The 22,953-nt window shown below is 44.1% G+C and overlaps 1 protein-coding gene across 2 annotated transcripts in view; it reads left to right on the top strand.

Annotated features, from left to right (window-relative positions):
• Window positions 1-22,953, top strand: part of LOC115151460 (tyrosine-protein kinase RYK) — a 125,892-nt gene that overhangs the window by 30,753 nt on the left and 72,186 nt on the right. For both annotated transcript variants that reach the window (XM_029695408.1, XM_029695409.1), the window contains exons 2-3: window positions 19,457-19,578; window positions 20,710-20,809. In XM_029695408.1, the coding sequence (XP_029551268.1) occupies window positions 19,457-19,578; window positions 20,710-20,809 (222 nt within the window). The remainder of the gene's footprint in view (window positions 1-19,456; window positions 19,579-20,709; window positions 20,810-22,953) is intronic.

The raw sequence follows: 22,953 nt of genomic DNA, 5'->3' as shown, positions 1-22,953 counted from the left end.
TAGACTAGACTGCAATTCAACACTCCACACGTTCATGCCCTGCTTATAGAAGTTCCTGCCCAAGGTAGCATCTGAATATCTCTACTCTATTTCTGTTCTCTCTGTTTTGATGTGATCGAGACCTGGAGATTGGGAACCGCCGTATTGCTTTCACTTATCCTGCGGTTTTCAGTTCAGGCACGTTTCTCGGATACTGATCATAATCCGTTTCACACTAGTCGTAGTTCCGTAACAGACAGGAAGGAAAACAAGGCAAAACGGTGTGGATGATTCTCTCTCTCTCATCTGTTTTGAAATGTTGCTGTAAGATGAATGATAAAGCAGAGATGTGTCAGTCGTCTCATCTGGTCTGGTATGTCGTTTGGACTTGTAACCAGGCAGTGTCTGATGGACAGAAACTTACTACATGAGGAGGACGAGTGTTTACAATTTCTTACCATGTCTAATTTTTGTCTGACCTAACATGTTTAGGAGACTACGGGGGGAGGGGGGGGGGCGACGACGACGACGGATGGACAGGAGAGGGGAGGACAGGGGAGGAGGGGGGGTGGGGGGGGGACAGGAGGGGGGGTGGGAGAGGGGGGGACAGGGGCGGAGGGGGGGCGGGAGAGGACAGGACAGGGGGGGACAGGAGAGGAGGAGGGGGCGGGGTGGGGTGACAGGAGAGGGGGGGACAGGAGGGGGGGTGGGAGAGGACAGGAGAGGGGGGGACAGGGGTGGAGGGGGGGGGGGGCGGGAGAGGCCAGGAGAGGGGGGGACAGGGGAGGAGGGGGACAGGAGAGGGGGGGAGAGGGGAGGAATGTGTATAGTCATGTCCCTGCACATTCTAACATTTACCTTCCTTTAGGTCTGTTTCAAACAACAACAACCCTGAAACCTTCTCTCTTCAACAGCCCTGTCCCTATGAAATCTTCTCTCTTCAACAACCCTGTCCCTATGAAATCTTCTCTCTTCAACAGCCCTGTCCCTATGAAACCTTCTCTCTTCAACAGCCCTGTCCCTATGAAACCTTCTCTCTTCAACAGCCCTGTCCCTATGAAACCTTCTCTCTTCAACAGCCCTGTCCCTATGAAACCTTCTCTCTTCAACAGCCCTGTCCCTATGAAACCTTCTCTCTTCAACAACCCTGTCCCTATGAAACCTTCTCTCTTCAACAACCCTGTCCCTATGAAACCTTCTCTCTTCAACCTATGAAACCTTCTCTCTTCAACAGCCCTGTCCCTATGAAACCTCTTCTCTTCAACAACCCTGTCCCTATGAAACCTCTCAACAGCCCTGTCCCTATGAAACCTCTCAACAGCCCTGTCCCTATGAAAACCTCTCAACAGCCCTGTCCCTATGAAACCTCTCAACAGCCCTGTCCCTATGAAACCTCTCAACAGCCCTGTCCCTATGAAACCTCTCAACAGCCCTGTCCCTATGAAACCTCTCAACAGCCCTGTCCCTATGAAACCTTCTCTCTTCAACAGCCCTGTCCCTATGAAACCTTCTCTCTTCAACAACCCTGTCCCTATAAAACCTTCTCTCTTCAACAACCCTGTCCCTATAAAACCTTCTCTCTTCAACCTATGAAACCTTCTCTCTTCGACAGCCCTGTCCCTATGAAACCTTCTCTCTTCGACAGCCCTGTCCCTATGAAACCTTCTCTCTTCGACAGCCCTGTCCCTATGAAACCTTCTCTCTTCGACAGCCCTGTCCCTATGAAACCTTCTCTCTTCGACAGCCCTGTCCCTATGAAACCTTCTCTCTTCGACAGCCCTGTCCCTATGAAACCTTCTCTCTTCGACAGCCCTGTCCCTATGAAACCTTCTCTCTTCGACAGCCCTGTCCCTATGAAACCTTCTCTCTTCGACAGCCCTGTCCCTATGAAACCTTCTCTCTTCGACAGCCCTGTCCCTATGAAACCTTCTCTCTTCGACAACCCTGGTTAGAGCGTTGGGCTATAATAATTTGTTCTTAACTGAATGAACACTTATTTTAACTTAATACATCAATAAAATCAATTTAGCCTTAAATAAATAATGAAACATGTTCAATTTGGTGTAAATAATGCAAAAACAAAGTGTTGGAGAAGAAAGTAAAAGTGCAATATGTGCCATGTAAGAAAGCTAACGTTTAAGTTCCTTGCTCAGAACATGAGAACATATGAAAACTGGTGGTTCCTTTTAACATGAGTCTTCAATATTCCCAGGTAAGAAGTTTTAGGTTATAGTTATTATAGGAATTATAGGAATATTTCTCTCTATACGATTTGTATTTCATATACCTTTTGACTATTGGATGTTCTTATAGGCACTTTAGTATTGCCAGTGTAACAGTATAGCTTCCGTCCCTCTCCTCGCTCCTACCTGGGCTTGAACCAGGAACACATCGACAACAGCCACCCTCGAAGCAGCGTTACCCATGTAGAGCAAGGGGAACAACCACTCCAAGTCTCAGAGCGAGTGACATTTGAAACGCTATTAGCGCGCACCCCGCTAACTAGCTAGCCATTTCACATCGGTTACACCAGCCTAATCTTGGGAGTTGATAGGTTTGAAGGGGTGGAACGTTCCAACAGGAATCTGTTCCAAAAAACGTAAAGTAAAAGGTTGCCAACCAACATACAAAGTAGCAACGCATCCAAACCTAGCTAACTAGCTGCCGAATAGGCATCAACTCACCACGTAGCTTATTGTTAATGTTTGTCCATAGGCAAACAGACATGTGAGGACAGACATTTTTCAGAATAAACGTGATGAGTGGAAAACGCAATGAAATAGACCACTCCCTACCCGGTATCTTATTCTGCCGCTATACAACTTTGTATGCATTGTTTTTTGGAAACCTTGTTATTTACGAAGTTTTTGGAATAGATTCCTGTTGGAACGTTCCACAAATTATACCCACCCAGGTTGAAGTCATAAACAGCTCAATGCTTGAAGCACGGCGAAGAGCTGCTGGCAAAACGCACTAAAGGGCTGTTTGAATGAATGCTTACGAGCCTGCTGCTGCCTACCACCGCTCAGTCAGACTGCGCTATCAAATCATAGACTTAATTATAATATAATAAACACACAGAAATACGAGCCTTAGGTCATTAATATGGTCGAATCCGGAAACTATCATCTCGAAAACAAACGTTTTTTTTTCTTTCAGTGAAATACGGAACCGTTTCGTATTTTATCTAACGGGTGGCATCCCTAAGTCTAAATATTCCTGTTACATTGCACAACCTTCAATGTTATTTCATAATTACGTAAAATTCTGGCAAATTAGTTCGCAATGAGCCAGGCGGGCCCAAACTGTTGCATATACCCTGACTCTGCGTGCAATGAACGCTAGAGATGTGACACAATTTCATGTCAGCAGGCAATATTAACTAAATATGCAGGTTTAAAAATATATACTTGTGTATTGAATTTTAAAGAAAGGCATTGATGTTTATGGTTAGGTACATTGGTGCAACAACAGTGCTTTTTTCGCAAATGCGCTTGTTAAATCATCACCCGTTTGTCGAAGTAGGATGTGATTCAATGAGAAATGAACAGGCACCGCATCGATTATATGCAACGCAGGACACGTTAGATAAACTAGTAATATCATCAACCATGTGTAGTTAACTAGTGATTATGTTAAGATTGATAGTTTTTTATGAGAAGTTTAATGCTAGCTAGCAACTTACCTTGGCTTCTTGCTGCCCTCGCGTAACAGGTAGTCAGCCTGGCTTCTCGTGGAGTGCAATGTAAGGCAGGTGGTTAGAGCGTTGGACGAGTAACCGAAGGTTGCAAAAACGAATCCCCCGTGAACAAGGCAGTTAACCCCCGTTCCTAGGCCGTCATTGGAAATAAGAATGTGTTCTTAATCTGACTTGCCTAGTTAAAGGTCAAAAAATAATAATAATCGGCTAATCGGTGGCCAAAAATACCGATTCTTATGACAACTTGTAATAATTAATTAATTAACTAATAATTAACTAATTAATCGGCCATTCCGATGAATCGGTCAATCTCTATTTCCTAGGTCCTGTTTATAGTGTGGCGGCTGGCTGCGTAGGCAGCTCATATCCTGTTTATAGTGTGGCGGCTGGCTGCGTAGGCAGCTCATATCCTGTTTATAGTGTGGCGGCTGGCTGCGTAGGCAGCTCGTATCCTGTTTATAGTGTTGCGGCTGGCTGCGTAGGCAGCTCATATCCTGTTTATATTGTCGTGGCTGGCTGCGTAGGCAGCTCATATCCTGTTTATAGTGTGGCGGCTGGCTGCGTAGGCAGCTCATATCCTGTTTATATTGTCGTGGCTGGCTGCGTAGGCAGCTCATATCCTGTTTATAGTGTCGTGGCTGGCTGCGTAGGCAGCTCATATCCTGTTTATAGTGTGGCGGCTGGCTGCGTAGACAGCTCATATCCTGTTTATAGTGTTGCGGCTGGCTGCGTAGACAGCTCATATCCTGTTTATAGTGTGGCGGCTGGCTGCGTAGGCAGTTCATATCCTGTTTATAGTGTTGCGGCTGGCTGCGTAGACAGCTCATATCCTGTTTATAGTGTCGTGGCTGGCTGCGTAGACAGCTCATATCCTGTTTATAGTGTGGTGGCTGGCTGCGTAGGCAGCTCATATCCTGTTTATAGTGTGGCGGCTGGCTGCGTAGGCAGCTCATATCCTGTTTATAGTGTGGTGGCTGGCTGCGTAGGCAGCTCATATCCTGTTTATAGTGTGGCGGCTGGCTGCGTAGACAGCTCATATCCTGTTTATAGTGTCGTGGCTGGCTGGGTAGGCAGCTCATATCCTGTTTATAGTGTCGTGGCTGGCTGTGTAGGCAGCTCATATCCTGTTTATATTGTCGTGGCTGGCTGCGTAGGCAGCTCATATCCTGTTTATAGTGTGGTGGCTGGCTGCGTAGGCAGCTCATATCCTGTTTATAGTGTGGTGGCTGGCTGCGTAGGCAGCTCATATCCTGTTTATAGTGTCGTGGCTGGCTGCGTAGGCAGCTCATATCCTGTTTATAGTGTCGTGGCTGGCTGCGTAGGCAGCTCATATCCTGTTTATAGTGTGGCGGCTGGTTGGATGCCAAGTTCATGATGATGATGTCTTTCTCAAATTACTGCTTTCCAGTGGCTGTTGAATATACATACTCTATACAGTCTGGTGTATTTAAAGGACGACTCAAACGGAACGACTCAACTTCTCTGTTTTGAAAACGGCATATGTCATATTGATATTAGTCAAACAACTTATTCCAGTGCCAAAATTGACTAGAAAGTGCAGATGGGTTAATTTTCGACATAAAGTCAGTATGGTCCGAAACACAGTTTTGTGAGATTTGTGGACGAGTTCATCAGGACCTATCTGAGGGTTGATTTGACTATGTCCCATCTGCCCACTGCCACGGGATGAATTGCTGCTGTGATTGGCTAGAGAGCAATGGAACAGACAGTGAGACAGGCCTGCCCAGCAGCTCAGACTTTGTTTACATACAGTACATTCTGAAAGTATTCAGACCCTTCTACTTTTTCCACATGTTGTTACATTACAAACTTATTCTAAAATTTAATTATTATTATTTTTTTACCCCCCCCCTCATCAATATACACACAATACCCCATAATGACAAAGCAAAAAACAGGTTTTTAGAATTGTTTGCAAATTTTATTTATATTAAAAAAAAAATAACACCGAAATATCTAATTGACATAAGTATTCAGACCCTTTACTCAGTGCTTTGTGTTGAAGCACCTTTTGGCAGCGATTACCTTTCTAATGATACAGTTTTTAATTGTCAAACATTACTAAAATGGGAGTATCAAAGAACATTTATTTAGGATAAAGAGGGCTAATTTTTTCGTGCGTGGCATTGCTGCTGTACTACGTACCGCTAATAGCAATTTTAGCCAAAGATTGTTATACATATCATTTACATTTTAGTCATTTAGCAGACGCTCTTATCCAGCTACTTACAGTAGTGAATGCATACATTTCATTAAAAAAATGTTCTTCCCGTACTGGTCCCCTGTGGGAATCGAACCCACAACCCTGGCATTGCAAACACCATGCTCTACCAACTGAGCCACACGGGACCTACACCAGCTAATCTAATCTGTTTTAATCTGTTTTCGTAATGTGCAATAAGCATAAAACACAATTTTATATAAGAAATTGGCAACCTTTATTCTCATTCTGACAAATAAGCTAGGCTTCTTAATTTCAACATGTGAACAAAGTGGACAGGCTAGCACGCTGTTCAAACAGCTGGAGATTAGACAGAGTGTGTTCATAACTATTCAACTGTTCTACCTTGTTAGCTGAGCAAATGGAGCCAAGTTGGCTAAACTTGGAATATAAAGATTAGCCGGCTAATCACGTGGGCTTTTGCTTGAGAGATTGTTAATGAGTGAATGTGCATTATGCATGCTTCTGGTCATTTCTTTTTATTTAAAAAAAAAAAAAAAAGGTTGTTTTCAGATCTTGAACCCCTGTTCGATATTGATTGTAAAAAAAATAAAAAACAGGTTCAACTATTTAGATCAGATAATTACATTATTAGTGGGTCTTATGGTTTTTAAAGGAATATATTCATCCAAGGTATAATTTTACAATGTCTAAATAGGGGGCTGGGAGTAGGGATAGGGGGGTAGGGATAGGGGGCTGGGGGTAGGGATAGGGGGCTGGGGGTAGGGATAGGGGGCTAGGGGTAGGGATAGGGGGCTGTGAGTAGGGATAGGAGGCTAGGGGTAGGGATAGGGGGCTAGGGGTAGGGATAGGGGCTGGGGGTAGCAGTATGGGTGTAGGGGTCTCTTGTCTCTCTGCAGTAGACATATGATGAACATCGAATCTCGATAAAATCACAGTATTGAATCGCAAAACATACCAGATAGCCACGTAAGTATTGCCATAATATTGTATTGTGAAGTCCCTTGCAATTCCCAACCTTAGGGAATAGGGTGCCATAGGGCTCTGGTCTAAAGTAGTGCACTATATAGGGACCAGAGCCCTATTCCCTATATAGTGCACTACTATAGACCAGAGCCCTATTCCCTATATAGTGCACTACTTTAGACCAGAGCCCTATTCCCTATATAGTGCACTACTTTAGACCAGAGCCCTATTCCCTATATAGTGCACTACTTTAGACCAGAGCCCTATTCCCTGTATAGTGCACTACTTTAGACCAGAGCCCATCAGGAAAATAGCAGTGATGGGAAAATATCTATACAGTTAAATATCAAGTATCAGGGCTACGGCAGGTTGAAGGGGCTACTGCAGGTTGAAGGGGCTACTGCAGGTTGAAGGGGCTACTGCAGGTTGAAGGGGCTACTGCAGGTTGAAGGGGCTACTGCAGGTTGAAGGGGCTACGGCAGGTTGAAGGGTCAAGGGGCTACGGCAGGTTGAAGGGGCTACGGCAGGTTGAAGGGGCTACGGCAGGTTGAAGGGGCTACGGCAGGTTGAAGGGGCTACGGCAGGTTGAAGGGGCTACGGCAGGTTGAAGGGGCTACGGCAGGTTGAAGGGGCTACGGCAGGTTGAAGGGGCTACGGCAGGTTGAAGGGGCTACGGCAGGTTGAAGGGGCTACGGCAGGTTGAAGGGGCTACGGCAGGTTGAAGGGGCTACGGCAGGTTGAAGGGGCTACGGCAGGTTGAAGGGTGAAGGGGCTACGGCAGGTTGAAGGGTAAGGCAGTGCGTGAAGGAGAGAGGTTGGAGGGTAAAGCAGTGCGTGAAGGAGAGAGGTAGAATGTGAAAGGAGGAACCTAATCAATGTAGAGCTGTTGTTTTGAGAGTTGGAGAGATCCAAACATTACTCTGAGGAATTCTCCCACTACCAGGGACTTGTTCTCCCTATACACAGGGTGTTACGGTACCGAGTCGATGTGGAGGCTATATACAGGGGGTACCGGTACAGAGTCAATGTGGAGGCTATATACAGGGGGTACCGGTACAGAGTCAATGTGGAGGCTATATACAGGGGGTACCGGTACAGAGTCAATGTGGAGGCTATATACAGGGGGTACCGGTACAGAGTCAATGTGGAGGCTATATACAGGGTGTTACGGTACAGAGTCAATGTGGAGGCTATATACAGGGTGTTACGGTACAGAGTCAATGGGGAGGCTATATACAGGGTGTACCGGTACAGAGTCAATGTGGAGGCTATATACAGGGTATTATGGTACAGAGTCAATGTGGAGGCTATATACAGGGGGTACCGGTACAGAGTCAATGTGGAGGCTATATACAGGGTGTTACGGTACAGAGTCAATGTGGAGGCTATATACAGGGTGTTACGGTACAGAGTCAATGGGGAGGCTATATACAGGGTGTACCGGTACAGAGTCAATGTGGAGGCTATATACAGGGTATTATGGTACAGAGTCAATGTGGAGGCTATATACAGGGGGTACCGGTACAGAGACAATGTGGAGGCTATATACAGGGTGTTACGGGTGAATTCTCCCACTACCATGGCACCCTATTCCCTATATAGTACACTACTTTAGACCAGAGCCCTATGGCACCCTATTCCCTATATAGTGCACTACTTTAGACCAGAGCCCTATGGCACCCTATTCTAAAGTAGGGCACTATACAGGGAATAGGGCTCTGGTCTAAAGTAGTGCACTATACAGGGAATAGCATGCCATTTGGGACGCTGTCTCCGCCTCCTGATCTGAACAGTGAGAGCAGTTGAACCATGAAAGGGTTGTGAACTTAAGCATCGTAAAGACAACCCACCCTCCACCTTTCTCCCCCCTCTTCCTCCGCATCTCTCCCCCCCTCTTCCTCCGCATCTCTCCCCCCTTCTCCCCCCCTCTTCCTCCCCATCTTGCCCCCTGTCTTCCTCCCCATCTCTCCTTCCCCGCTCTTTCTCCCCCCTCATCCTCCCCATCTCTCCCCCCTCTTCCTCCCCATCTCTCCTTTCCCGCTCTTCCTCCCCCCTCTTCCTCCCCCTCCTCGGAAGGCTTTTCCTTTCCTATACACAAAGGAAGCAATACGGAAGCATTGGATTGTGGTTTTGAAAAGGAAGCCACGTATTTCAGTCAGCCTCCTGGACCATATGTCTTTTAGAGACCAACTGGTTGTTGTTACAACTAGTATGGAGACTAAATCATTCTCCCCCCCCCCCCCCCCCCCCCCCCCTGAGTCACACTAACATGATGGACTGGCAAGCTTCTTCACATACCGCCATTTAAACACACACACAACACACTGTGCTGCACATCCCCTCTTCTTGCTCTGATTTTCATCTCTCCTTTCTTTCCCCATTTGTTTCCCTTTCTCTCTCTCTCTCTCTTTAGAGTCGTGGGGGTCAGAGAACTGGTCTCCACAGTTCAGCATCCTTGACCTCTCCACCCACACACACACACACACACAGCATATGTTTTACACACCCATAGACTCTAACTCATCCCCCATAGGCCCATACTAAAACCCACTGAATTGCTGGTAGGTGGATTTTTATTTGATTGTGTATTATTTATCCTATATTTAACCAGGCTAGTCAATTAAGAACCACTGACGGCCTGGCAAGAGGCCTCCTGTTGGTACGGGGACAGAGATAAACAAACAAACAAACAAACAAACAAATTAAAGCAGACACTGGCAACAGTACAAATACAACAGCAGACAAACTGGGTGTTGGGGGGCTGTAGTAAAACAACAGGTCTAAGGCACTGTATCTCAGTGCTAGAGGCGTCACTACAGACCCTGGTTCGATTCCGTGGCTGTATCACAACCGGCCGTGTTTGGGAGTCCCCATACGGCGGCTCACAATTGGCTCAGCGTCGTCCGTGTTAGGGGAGGGTTTAGCCGGGTTAGGCCGTCATTGTAAATAAGAATTTGTTCTTAACTGATTTGCCTAGTTTAAAAAAAGTTTTAAAGTTGAAATAAAAAATGTATTCAAACCACCATGTCCTGTAGGTTGGCTTGAGAGGGAATTCCAATACCAGGGGCTGGGTAATGAAAGGACATTTTTACATGATCGGGTTCAAATTTTCGGGAATCTTAGCATAAAACGGACCCTACAGGTCCACAGACGATGCCATCACACTGCACACTGCCCCTATCCCCATCTGGACAAGAGGAATACCTATGTAAGAATGCTGTTCATTGACTACAGCTCAGCCTTTAATACCATAGTACCCTTCAAGCTCATCATTAAGCTCCTGGCCCTTGGTCTCAACCACGCCCTGTGAAACTGGGTCCTGGACTTCCTGACGGGCCGCCCCCTGGTGGTGAAGGTAGGAAACAACAGCTCCACTTCGCTGATCCTCAACACTGGGGCCCCACAAGGGTGTGTTCTCAGCCCCCTCCTGTACTCCCTGTTCACCCACGACAGCGTGGCCACGCACCTCCAACTCAATCATCAAGTTTGCAGACGACACCACAGTAGTGGGCCTGATTACCATTAATGACGAGACGGCCTACAGGGAGGAGGTGAGGGCCCTCGGAGTGTGGTTTCAGGAAAATAACCTCTCCCTCAACGTCAACAAAACAAAGGAGCTGATCATGTACTTCAGGAAACAGCAGAGGGAGCACGCCTCCCTATCCACATCAATAGGACCGAAGTGGAGAAGGTGGAAAGCTTCAAGTTCCTCGGCGTACACATCACTGACAATATGAAATGGTCCGTCCCCACAGAAAGATTCTCTAGAGGGTGGTGTGGTCTGCCCAAAGCATTACCGGGGTCACACTGCCTGCCCTCCAGGACATCTACAGCACCCGATGTCACAGGAAGGGTGAAAAAACCACTGCCTGTTCCCCCCGCTATCATCCAGAAGGCAAGGTCGGTACAGGTGGATCAAAGCTGGAACAGAGACTGGAAAAAAAGCTTCTAACTCTATAGTAACTTTAAATCTACCTACATGTCCATATTACCTCAATTACCTCGACTAACCGGTGCCCCTGCACATTGACTCTGTACCGGTAACCCCTGTATATAGCCTCCACATTGACTCTGTACCGTAACACCCTGTATATAGCCTCCACATTGACTCTGTACCGTAACACCCTGTATATAGCCTCCACATTGACTCTGTACCGTAACACCCTGTATATAGCCTCCACATTGACTCTGTACCGTAACACCCTGTATATAGCCTCCACATTGACTCTGTACCGTAACACCCTGTGTATAGCCTCCAATATTGACTCTGTACCGTAACACCCTGTATATAGCCTCCACATTGACTCTGTACCGTAACACCCTGTATATAGCCTCCACATTGACTCTGTACCGGTACCCCCTGTATATAGCCTCCACATTGACTCTGTACCGGTACCCCCTGTATATAGCCTCCACATTGACTCTGTACCGGTACCCCCTGTATATAGCCTCCACATTGACTCTGTACCGTAATACCCTGTATATAGCCTCCACATCGACTCTGTACCGTAATACCCTGTATATAGCCTCCACATTGACTCTGTACCGGTACCCCCTGTATATAGCCTCCACATTGACTCTGTACCGTAATACCCTGTATATAGCCTCCACATTGACTCTGTGCCGTAACACCCTGTATATAGCCTCCACATTGACTCTGTACCGTAACACCCTGTATATAGCCTCCACATTGACTCTGTGCCGTAACACCCTGTATATAGCCTCACTATTGTTATTTTACTGCTGCTCTTTAATTATTTGTTGCTGTTATTTTTTACTTAACCAACGTTGCAGTTAAGTAAATGTAAGTGTTAGGGGCTCATAAGTTTCACTGTAAAGGTTACACCTGTTGTATTCAGCATTTCACTATAAGGTCTACTACACCTGTTGTATTCAGCATTTCACTGTAAGGTCTACTACACCTGTTGTATTCAGCATTTCACTGTAAGGTCTACTACACCTGTTGTATTCAGCATTTCACTGTGAGGTCTACTACACCTGTTGTATTCAGCATTTCACTGTGAGGTCTACTACACCTGTTGTATTCAGCATTTCACTGTAAGGTATACTACACCTGTTGTATTCAGCATTTCACTGTGAGGTCTACTACACCTGTTGTATTCAGCATTTCACTGTGAGGTCTACTACACCTGTTGTATTCAGCATTTCACTGTAAGGTCTACTACACCTGTTGTATTCAGCATTTCACTGTAAGGTCTACTACACCTGTTGTATTCAGCATTTCACTGTGAGGTCTACTACACCTGTTGTATTCAGCATTTCACTGTGAGGTCTACTACACCTGTTGTACTCAGCATTTCACTGTGAGGTCTACTACACCTGTTGTATTCAGCATTTCACTGTGAGGTCTACTACACCTGTTGTATTCAGCATTTCACTGTAAGGTCTACTACACCTGTTGTATTCAGCATTTCACTGTAAGGTATACTACACCTGTTGTATTCAGCATTTCACTGTGAGGTCTACTACACCTGTTGTATTCAGCATTTCACTGTGAGGTCTACTACACCTGTTGTATTCAGCATTTCACTGTAAGGTCTACTACACCTGTTGTATTCAGCATTTCACTGTGAGGTCTACTACACCTGTTGTATTCAGCATTTCACTGTAAAGGTCTACTACACCTGTTGTATTCAGCATTTCACTGTGAGGTCTACTACACCTGTTGTATTCAGCATTTCACTGTAAGGTCTACTACACCTGTTGTATTCAGCATTTCACTGTAAGGTCTACTACACCTGTTGTATTCAGCATTTCACTGTAAGGTCTACTACACCTGTTGTATTCAGCATTTCACTGTAAGGTCTACTACACCTGTTGTATTCAGCATTTCACTGTAAGGTCTACTACACCTGTTGTATTCAGCATTTCACTGTAAGGTCTACTACACCTGTTGTATTCAGCATTTCACTGTAAGGTCTACTACACCTGTTGTATTCAGCATTTCACTGTACGGTCTACTACACCTGTTGTATTCAGCATTTCACTGTACGGTCTACTACACCTGTTGTATTCAGCATTTCACTGTACGGTCTACTACACCTGTTGTATTCAGCATTTCACTGTACGGTCTACTACACCTGTTGTATTCAGCATTTCACTGTGAGGTCTACTACACCTGTTGTATTCAGCATTTCACTGTACGGTCTACTACACCTGTTGTATTCAGCATTTCACTGTGAGGTCTACTACACCTGTTGTATTCAGCATTTCACTGTAAGGTCTACTACACCTGTTGTATTCAGCATTTCACTGTGAGGTCTACTACACCTGTTGTATTCAGCATTTCACTGTGAGGTCTACTACACCTGTTGTATTCAGCATTTCACTGTAAGGTCTACTACACCTGTTGTATTCAGCATTTCACTGTAAGGTATACTACACCTGTTGTATTCAGCATTTCACTGTGAGGTCTACTACACCTGTTGTATTCAGCATTTCACTGTGAGGTCTACTACACCTGTTGTATTCAGCATTTCACTGTAAGGTCTACTACACCTGTTGTATTCAGCATTTCACTGTGAGGTCTACTACACCTGTTGTATTCAGCATTTCACTGTGAGGTCTACTACACCTGTTGTACTCAGCATTTCACTGTGAGGTCTACTACACCTGTTGTATTCAGCATTTCACTGTGAGGTCTACTACACCTGTTGTATTCAGCATTTCACTGTAAGGTCTACTACACCTGTTGTATTCAGCATTTCACTGTAAGGTATACTACACCTGTTGTATTCAGCATTTCACTGTGAGGTCTACTACACCTGTTGTATTCAGCATTTCACTGTGAGGTCTACTACACCTGTTGTATTCAGCATTTCACTGTAAGGTCTACTACACCTGTTGTATTCAGCATTTCACTGTGAGGTCTACTACACCTGTTGTATTCAGCATTTCACTGTAAAGGTCTACTACACCTGTTGTATTCAGCATTTCACTGTGAGGTCTACTACACCTGTTGTATTCAGCATTTCACTGTAAGGTCTACTACACCTGTTGTATTCAGCATTTCACTGTAAGGTCTACTACACCTGTTGTATTCAGCATTTCACTGTAAGGTCTACTACACCTGTTGTATTCAGCATTTCACTGTAAGGTCTACTACACCTGTTGTATTCAGCATTTCACTGTAAAGGTCTACTACACCTGTTGTATTCAGCATTTCACTGTAAGGTCTACTACACCTGTTGTATTCAGCATTTCACTGTAAGGTCTACTACACCTGTTGTATTCAGCATTTCACTGTACGGTCTACTACACCTGTTGTATTCAGCATTTCACTGTACGGTCTACTACACCTGTTGTATTCAGCATTTCACTGTACGGTCTACTACACCTGTTGTATTCAGCATTTCACTGTACGGTCTACTACACCTGTTGTATTCAGCATTTCACTGTGAGGTCTACTACACCTGTTGTATTCAGCATTTCACTGTACGGTCTACTACACCTGTTGTATTCAGCATTTCACTGTACGGTCTACTACACCTGTTGTATTCAGCATTTCACTGTAAGGTCTACTACACCTGTTGTATTCAGCATTTCACTGTAAGGTCTACTACACCTGTTGTATTCAGCATTTCACTGTGAGGTCTACTACACCTGTTGTATTCAGCATTTCACTGTACGGTCTACTACACCTGTTGTATTCAGCATTTCACTGTACGGTCTACTACACCTGTTGTATTCAGCATTTCACTGTACGGTCTACTACACCTGTTGTATTCAGCATTTCACTGTACGGTCTACTACACCTGTTGTATTCAGCATTTCACTGTGAGGTCTACTACACCTGTTGTATTCAGCATTTCACTGTGAGGTCTACTACACCTGTTGTATTCAGCATTTCACTGTACGGTCTACTACACCTGTTGTATTCAGCATTTCACTGTGAGGTCTACTACACCTGTTGTATTCAGCATTTCACTGTGAGGTCTACTACACCTGTTGTATTCAGCATTTCACTGTGAGGTCTACTACACCTGTTGTATTCAGCATTTCACTGTGAGGTCTACTACACCTGTTGTATTCAGCATTTCACTGTAAAGGTCTACACCTGTTGTATTGGGCGCATGTGAAATAGTATCACCATAGTCCAATACAGAGAGGAAAGTACACTGAATCAACTCTTTTCTGCCGGTAATAAAACCCAAGATGCAGCTGGAGTTTCTTGACAAGGTTTTCTACATGGGTGGTGAAGCTCAACGTCTCATCTACTCAAAGATATTTGTAACCCCCGCCTTTTCCCCTCAGAACAGCCTCAATTCGTCGAGGTACAAAACATTCGGTACACCTTCCAAATATTGAGTTGCACCCCCCTTTTTCCCATCAGAACAGCCTCAATTCGTCGTGTCATGGACTCTACAAGGTGTCGAAAGCGTTCCACAGGGATACTGGTCCATGTTGACTCCAATGCTTCCCACAGTTGTGTCCAGTTGGCTGGATGTCCTTTGGGTGGTGGAACATTATGGATACACACAGGAAACTGTTGGGTGTGAAAAACCCAGAAATGTTGCAGTCCTTGACACCTTCAAACCGGTGCCCCTGGCACCTAATACCATACCCCGTTCAAAGGCACTTATATATTTTGTCTTGCCCATTCACCCTCTGAATGGCACACATACACAATCCATGAATCGGCAAATGTTGCAGAATCCATGTGCGGAAAGCTCTTAGAGACTTACCCAGAAAGACTCACAGCTGTAATCACTGCCGATGTGTTGATTCCGGAATGAACAGGGCCTAAAATTCAATTTTTTTGTACATTTGCTTTCTAATGTTTCTATAACAATAAATGTATTCCTATTAAGAAGTAATGTGTTATATATTTAATTTTATTTCAGAGTCTTTTATCCAAAATATCACAGATGAGAGACCAACATTTTCACCTGCCCCTTTAAGGTGGGGGAGGTAACACAGCTAATAGCAGAGTTTTCCCGAGCAGTGTAAACTCAAACTTTGAAAAACGATGTAAATATTCAAGAAACACAAGGACAAAGTCTCACTTCAGTAGACTTTAGTTTCAAGTAAATTAGACCAACTTTTTATGCTTCTAAAAAAAAAAATGAATCTTTCTCTCAGCTCTTCATGTGCGCCGCACGGGCCCAGCCAGGCAGTGTTGCAGTGCGAGGTGGGATATGCTATAGGATTCGTAGTTCTTTGACTTTTTGTGTGATTTTTTAAATTTTTTATTTACCAGCTATGAAACAAAATGGCAGAAATACTTAGAAATCTGCTACTGCAGAATTTATTTTATAAAACATGTGATCATACTTGACTCTTTATTCACAAATGCGAGTGAAATGTTGGCACTCTACATTCCTGACCCATGACGTCCAGAGAACTTCCCAGAGTCTTGATGATCAAATCCTTCCAGGTGCTTTTTTTGGGGGGGCAAACTGGAGTCAACTTTTTGGGATGACACTGGGTCCCATTTATGTGTGGCAAAAACCAAACACTGCATTACACAATAAGAGTTCCGAGATACGAAGACATTTATTATAAATTTAAATTAAACTGTTCCACGAAAATGTGGAATATGAACACCATAACTGACACGCAGATCGGTAGAAATGGTAAGATAAAATTGGCATTCCACTTGAGAAAAGGTGTAGCCTATTACCGGCCACTTCATGTGAGTATCAAATCAAATGTATTTATATAGCCCTTCTTACATCAGCTGATATCTCAAAGTGCTGTACAGAAACCCAGCCTAAAACTCCCAAACAGCAAGCAATGCAGGTGTAGAAGCACGGTGGCTAGGAAAAACTCCCTAGAAAGGCCAGAACCTAGGAAGAAACCTAGAGAGGAACCAGGCTATGAGGGGTGGCCAGTCCTCTTCTGGCTGTGCCGGGTGGAGATTATAACAGAACATGGCCAAGATGTTCAAATGTTCATAAATGACCAGCATGGTCAAATAATAATACGCCAATGGTAGAATCTGTGCCAGTAGGAGCGGGAGGAGGATTGTTCAGTCATTTTTTAAAATTTTTTAACTAATGGTTATCTTGATCTTTAAAAATGTTGTCCAATCGATTGTTTGAAAGAACAGATTACTTTCGGTCAGCCGAGGTTTTTTGGCTTTGGCGACAGCCCTAGTAGTGTTACAGGCTGACCACATTGCTTGTGTCGCGTGCGCGAGCGTTGCAAAATAAATTTTGAAATCTATATTATTCAATTATTCCACCCACACTGCTCGCGGGCGCCAACGAGAGTCTGCGTTGCCAAGGGCTAAAATAGAACTCCTTTCTATTTCTGACGCAGATCGCACTGCAAGTCCTGCCTCTCCCATCTCCTCATTGGTTATACCCACGCGGGTGACTGAAAGACGAACGAGGTCAGTGGCGGTAATACGGAACCCAAACCGGCTGCTCGCGTGCGTGTCACGAGAATTCTCAGTCCCAATGATGATAACAATCACTATAGCTTTGACCAATTCCCCCTAGGCTGTAAAGCTAGGGGGAATAAGAATTAGGCAAAGTCCCAGATTTCTGCAAAAGGTTGGTTCTTTATTCACGAGAGCTCTGAAGTAAAAAATGCCAACACAGTCATTTTATAACTCTCACCCCCACCGACACACACACACACCCACACACACACACACACACACACACGCAGTTTTATCACTTTTCTACCAGCCTTGGCAGTTTCTTGCCGTTCCTCCCCTCCCTAGATTAGAGAGGTCTTGGAAGGAGCCTTTTTCCTGTTGTCCTTTGTTGTCTCAACTCTCACATTACTACATAGTAACACAATAGTCTAGTCACACATATTATGGAATTATGACTCTTAACACATTTCATACAATTATATGATTTCAGGGTGGAATACTTTAGTCATTACTTTAAACATATAAATTCCTTTATCAGTGCGCCATCGTGCATGAATTTATTTTATCCCCCCCACACCAAACGCGATCACGACACGCAGGTTAAAATATCCAAACAAACTCTGAACCAATTACATTAATTTGGGGACAGGTCGAAAAGCATTAAACCTTTTATGGCAATTTAGCTAGCTAGCTAATTTGTCCTATTTAGCTAGCTTGCTGTTGCAAGCTAATTTGTCCTGCGAAATAAACATTGAGTTGTTATTTTACTTGAAATGCACAAGGTCCTCTACTCTGACAATTAATCCACACATAAAACGGTCAACCGAATCATTTCTAGTCATCTCTCCTCCTAGGCCTTTTCTCCTCTTGACTATTGCGATTGGCAACTTTCATAACTTTCATGATAGTTTTGGTTTAGTACATCGAAATACATGTTTTGTGCATTGTTGCTAGTGCCAACAGTGGTATCTGTGACAACCCAGGCTGTGTTTTGGGAAGCGCTGTACACAGAGAGAGAACTTGTTTTATGCACAACAGACAACACGGACATGGTCTGGGGATGCTTTTTGTTCTAGAACTTTCTACGTGTTCTAATGACTATGTAACAGAGAAGGTCCATGTCTGACAACATGTCCTCCTGAGTTTAATGCAGCACGATTATAGTCAAAGGGGAGTCCATGCTGCAGTCAGAACTACAGTCTACTGGTGGACTTTCTCTACAAGACTGTGTTCAGTCTACTAGTGGTAGACCTCTCCCTCCGATCTCCAAACTGCTAACCCGTACAATGAAACTGACGAGTAATGCTTCATTAGTTATAGAAGCTAACCCTTATTCATTTATTGTTTTTTATATATTTTTTATATATATATATATATATATATATATATATATTAATCTTTTAATATAGAGATTCCTCAGGATCTGTGTATTTTATGGATAGCATTTCGCAATTTCCCACGTAAGCCTTCACTAACCCAAATTTCTCCTGGATAGGAAATTGCTGTCATATTTCAAGGGTTGCCTCACTTGAGTGTTTTTGATGTGTTTTGATTTGTGCCCTAAAGAGCTCCCCAACTTCTAACAGCTGTTAGCTTGTAAGCCAGTGATGGGAAGGAGACCTAGAATGGAATGTTATTCTATATTTGATGTGGCGTTGGACCTAAATGCCAGTTTCCTGGACACAGATTAGGTCTAATTTGAGTCATGGACTAAAATGCACTTTCAATGGAGATTCCCCAATTTTCGAGCATGCTTATATTCTGCTCGTTGTTCGGTCTCTGGATGAGTCATAAACTGGAGGCATATTGCAGGGAAGGTATGAGGGCTCTTTGTGAATCTATGCTGGGTTCAGAGCTGAGGAGCATACCATACCATAGCATAGCATACCATAGCATACCATAGCATACCATAGCATACCATAGCATACCATAGCATACCATAGCATAGCATACCATAGCATACCATAGCGTAGCATAGCATAGCATAGCATAGCATTATGACTCACTTTCTCTCATTTCATTGAGGATGTTTTGTTTTTGTAACTATGTTATTGTATTGGATTCTCTCCTATAGTCTCATATATTTATATATGGAACTGTTAGATTACTTGTTAGATATTACATCACTGTCGCAACTAGAAGCACAAGCATTTCGCTACACTCGCATTAACATCTGCTAACCACGTGTATGTGACCAATAAGGATTTGATTTTGAACAGGTGTGTGAGAGACCAAGTGTGTGTGTGTGTGTGTGTTGCAGGTCTAGATGCAGAGCTGTACTATGTGAGGGATGACGTGGTGAACCACTATGCTCTCTCCTTCATCCTGCCTGTACCCAGCGAGACCAGCAGCCTGCACTTTACCTGGCGCTCCAAGGACAAGGTACACACACACACACACACACACACACACACACACACACACACACACACACACACACACACCTACCTAGGTGTGTGTGTGTGTGTGTAGGATATCTCTCCCTCCGTTGCCTGTGCACAACAAAATCAACAACTAACGCGAGCGAGATGAGCTAATATCTAACAAAAGAACATTACATAAACTCTCTCAAACTTTAGTTAGCTAGTTGGCCATCAAAATTGATAAACGATGGGGAATTATTATCATCGTCCTTCTGCAACTCGCCTGCTTGTCCCAACCCACCTTTTTAGTCATCTGAATGGGAACTTGCCTGCCAGCGCATTTTTTGATTGATGCCAAATACATTTGATTGACAACTAAGTGATATGTTAACTGTGGATAACAGTAGTTCAAGTTAAGCATAGCTCGCTAGCTAGCTGATGGTGGACTACAGAAAAGTGGACAGCCAAACAGGTCCCGTTTTTAACATTGACGGGGCTGAAGTGGAGCGGGTCGAGATTTTCAAGTTCCTTGGTGTCCACATCACCAACGATCTATCATGGTCCAAACACACCAAGACAGTCGTGAAGTGGCGACGACAAAACCTATTCCCCCTCAGGAGTCTGAAAAGATTTGGCATGGGTCCCTAGATCGTCAAAAGGTTCTACAGCTGCACCATCAAGAGCATCCTGACCGGGTGCATCGCCGCCTGGTATGGCAACTGCTCGGCCTCTGACCGTAAGGCGCTACAGAGGGTAGTGCGACTGGCCCAGTACATCACTGGGGCCAAGCTTCCTGCCGTCCAGGACCTCTATACCAGGCAGTGTCAGAGGAAAGCCCATACAATTGTCAGAGACTCCAGTCACCCTAGTCATAGACTGTTCTCTCTGCTACCACACGGCAAGTGGTACCGGAGCACCAAGTCTAGGTCCAAAAGGCTCCTTAACAGCTTCTACCCCCCCCCCCCCCCCCGCCCGTGTATAGAGTCCCGGCGCCCCCTCTGCCCTGCTGTCTCGCTGTGTGACTCTGCTCTGTACTGCGGGACGCCAGTCAATAGGCTAAACCATCGCTGATAGAGGATGCTATCGTAGTATCGCCCAACACACACACACACACACACACACACACCAATCCTCCTCTCCTCTCCTGCAGGTTGATTACAGGATGGGTTTCCATGTAGACAACCCTGCAGCTATGAACCAACCACAGAGCAACATCTCTATCCAAGGGGAGGTGCCTCGCACAGCCTCAGGTCTGTCTACCAATCACCGCTTCCCATTACCCTCGGGTATTATAAATGTCTTTTAGCCTACATATTCTGTTGTATTATGAAATGTATGTATCCGTGTTTAGTAGGATCAGCCATCAGGATCGTGTGTGTTGCTAAATCAATCAATCAATCAATCACCAATTTGTAAGTCGCTCTGGATAAGAGCGTCTGCTAAATGACATTCAAAAAAATGACGTAAATGTAAATCAATCAATCAAATATAGTCCTTTTCCATCACCAGTTGTGATTGTGACCTGGCCCAGACTCTGAAGAGAAAGTTTAATGGATGTATTCCTGTCGTCTTCTGTCTCTCATGTGGCAATGCATCTTCTTGTTATTCTTTCTCTCTCGCTCTCTCTCATTGCCATTGGAAACATGTTTACATTTGCCAAAGAAATGAAACAGTAAACAAACGTGAGAAGACAACAAAACAATATCATCATAAAAAAAAAAAAAAGTTGTGAAATGAAACAGTAAACATTACACTCACGAACGTTTGAAAGAGCCGACAGGTTTCAGGCGTTAAAATATCCGCTGCAGAACCTTCAGAAAGTTTTCACACCCCTTGTCTATTTCCATGTTGTGTTACAGTCTGACTTTACAATGGATTAAATTACCACTTAAAGTCACTACACACAAAACCCCATAATGTCAAAGTGGAATTATGTTTATAAATCATAAAAAAATGAAAATCTGAAATGTCTCGTGTCAAGTATACAAACTCTTTTGTTATATTATTAACCTAAATAAGTTCGGGTGTAAAAAATTTACCGTAAATTCCGGACTATAAGCCGCAACTTTTTTCCCAGCCTTTGAACCTCGCGGCTTAAACAATGACGCGGCTAATATATGGATTTTTCCCGCTTTCAATTTTTTTTTTCTCCAAAAAACACATTCTGTGACGTGCTCAGTTTTTTGGCGGCATGAAGCTTTCATTAGACCAATGAAATTGCCGGACGGGTTAAGGTCAAGCAACTTTTTTGTTTACTGTTTAGATTAAATCGAGCGCTCTCAAACTTCCCATCATTCTGATTACGGTAGTCATTTTGTCACCCTCATCATGGCAAAGATACGGAGAAATGCATATGATGCAGCTTTCAAGTTGAAGGCGATTAATCTGGCTGTTGGAAAAGGAAATAGAGCTGCTGCACGGGAGCTTGGTCTTAATGAGTCGATGATAAGACGTTGGAAACAGCAGCGTGAGGAATTGACTCAGTGCAAAAAGACAACTAAAGCTTACTGCTATTTTTTTATTTTTGTTACAAGCCGTGTTTCGTTAAAGCCTGTGTAAAGTTCATTGGTTTCAATGTACCGGTAGGCACCTGCGGCTTATAGACATGTGCGGCTTATTTATGTTCAAAATAATATATATATTTTTTAATTCAGTGCGTGCGGCTTATATTCAGGTGCGCTTAATAGTCCGGAAATTACGGTACTTAACAAGTCATAATAAGTTGCATTGACTCACCCTCTGTTCAATAATAGTGTTTAACATGATTTATGAATGACTTCCTCATCTCTGTACCCCACACATACAAGTATCTGTAAGGTCCTTCAGTCCAGCAGTGAACTTCAAACATAAATTCAACCACAAAGACCAGAGAGGTTTTCCAATGCCTCACAAAGAAGGGCACCTATTGGTAGATGGGTAAAAATTAAAAGCAGACATTGTATATGCCTTTGAGCATGGTGAAGTTATTAATTACACCTTGGATGGTGTATCGATACACCCAGTCACTACAAAGATACAGCCGTCCTTCCTAACTCAGTTGCCGGAGAGGAAGGAAACCGCTCAGGGATTTCACCATGAGGCCAATGGTGACTTTAAAACAGAGTTTAATGGTTCAGTCTGTTTTCCACCAGACATTGGGAGATGAATTCACCTTTCAGCAGGACAATAACCTAAAACACAAGGCCAAATCTACACTGGAGTTGCTTACCAAGAAGACAGTGACTGTTCCTGAGTTACAGTTGAAGAATTTAGAGAAGAATAGTGGGCAAATGTTATACAATCCAGGTGTGGAAAGCTCTTAGAGACTTACCCAGAAAGACTCACAGCTGTAATCGCTGCCAAAAGTGCTTCTACAAAGTATTGACTCAGGGGTGTGAATACTTATGTAAATGAG

This window comes from Salmo trutta, chromosome 17 (genome assembly GCF_901001165.1).
Source record: "Salmo trutta chromosome 17, fSalTru1.1, whole genome shotgun sequence".
Classification (NCBI taxonomy): domain Eukaryota; kingdom Metazoa; phylum Chordata; class Actinopteri; order Salmoniformes; family Salmonidae; genus Salmo; species Salmo trutta.
The sequence above is the reverse complement of the archived record's forward strand: the minus strand, read 5'-3'. Positions and strand labels throughout refer to the sequence as shown.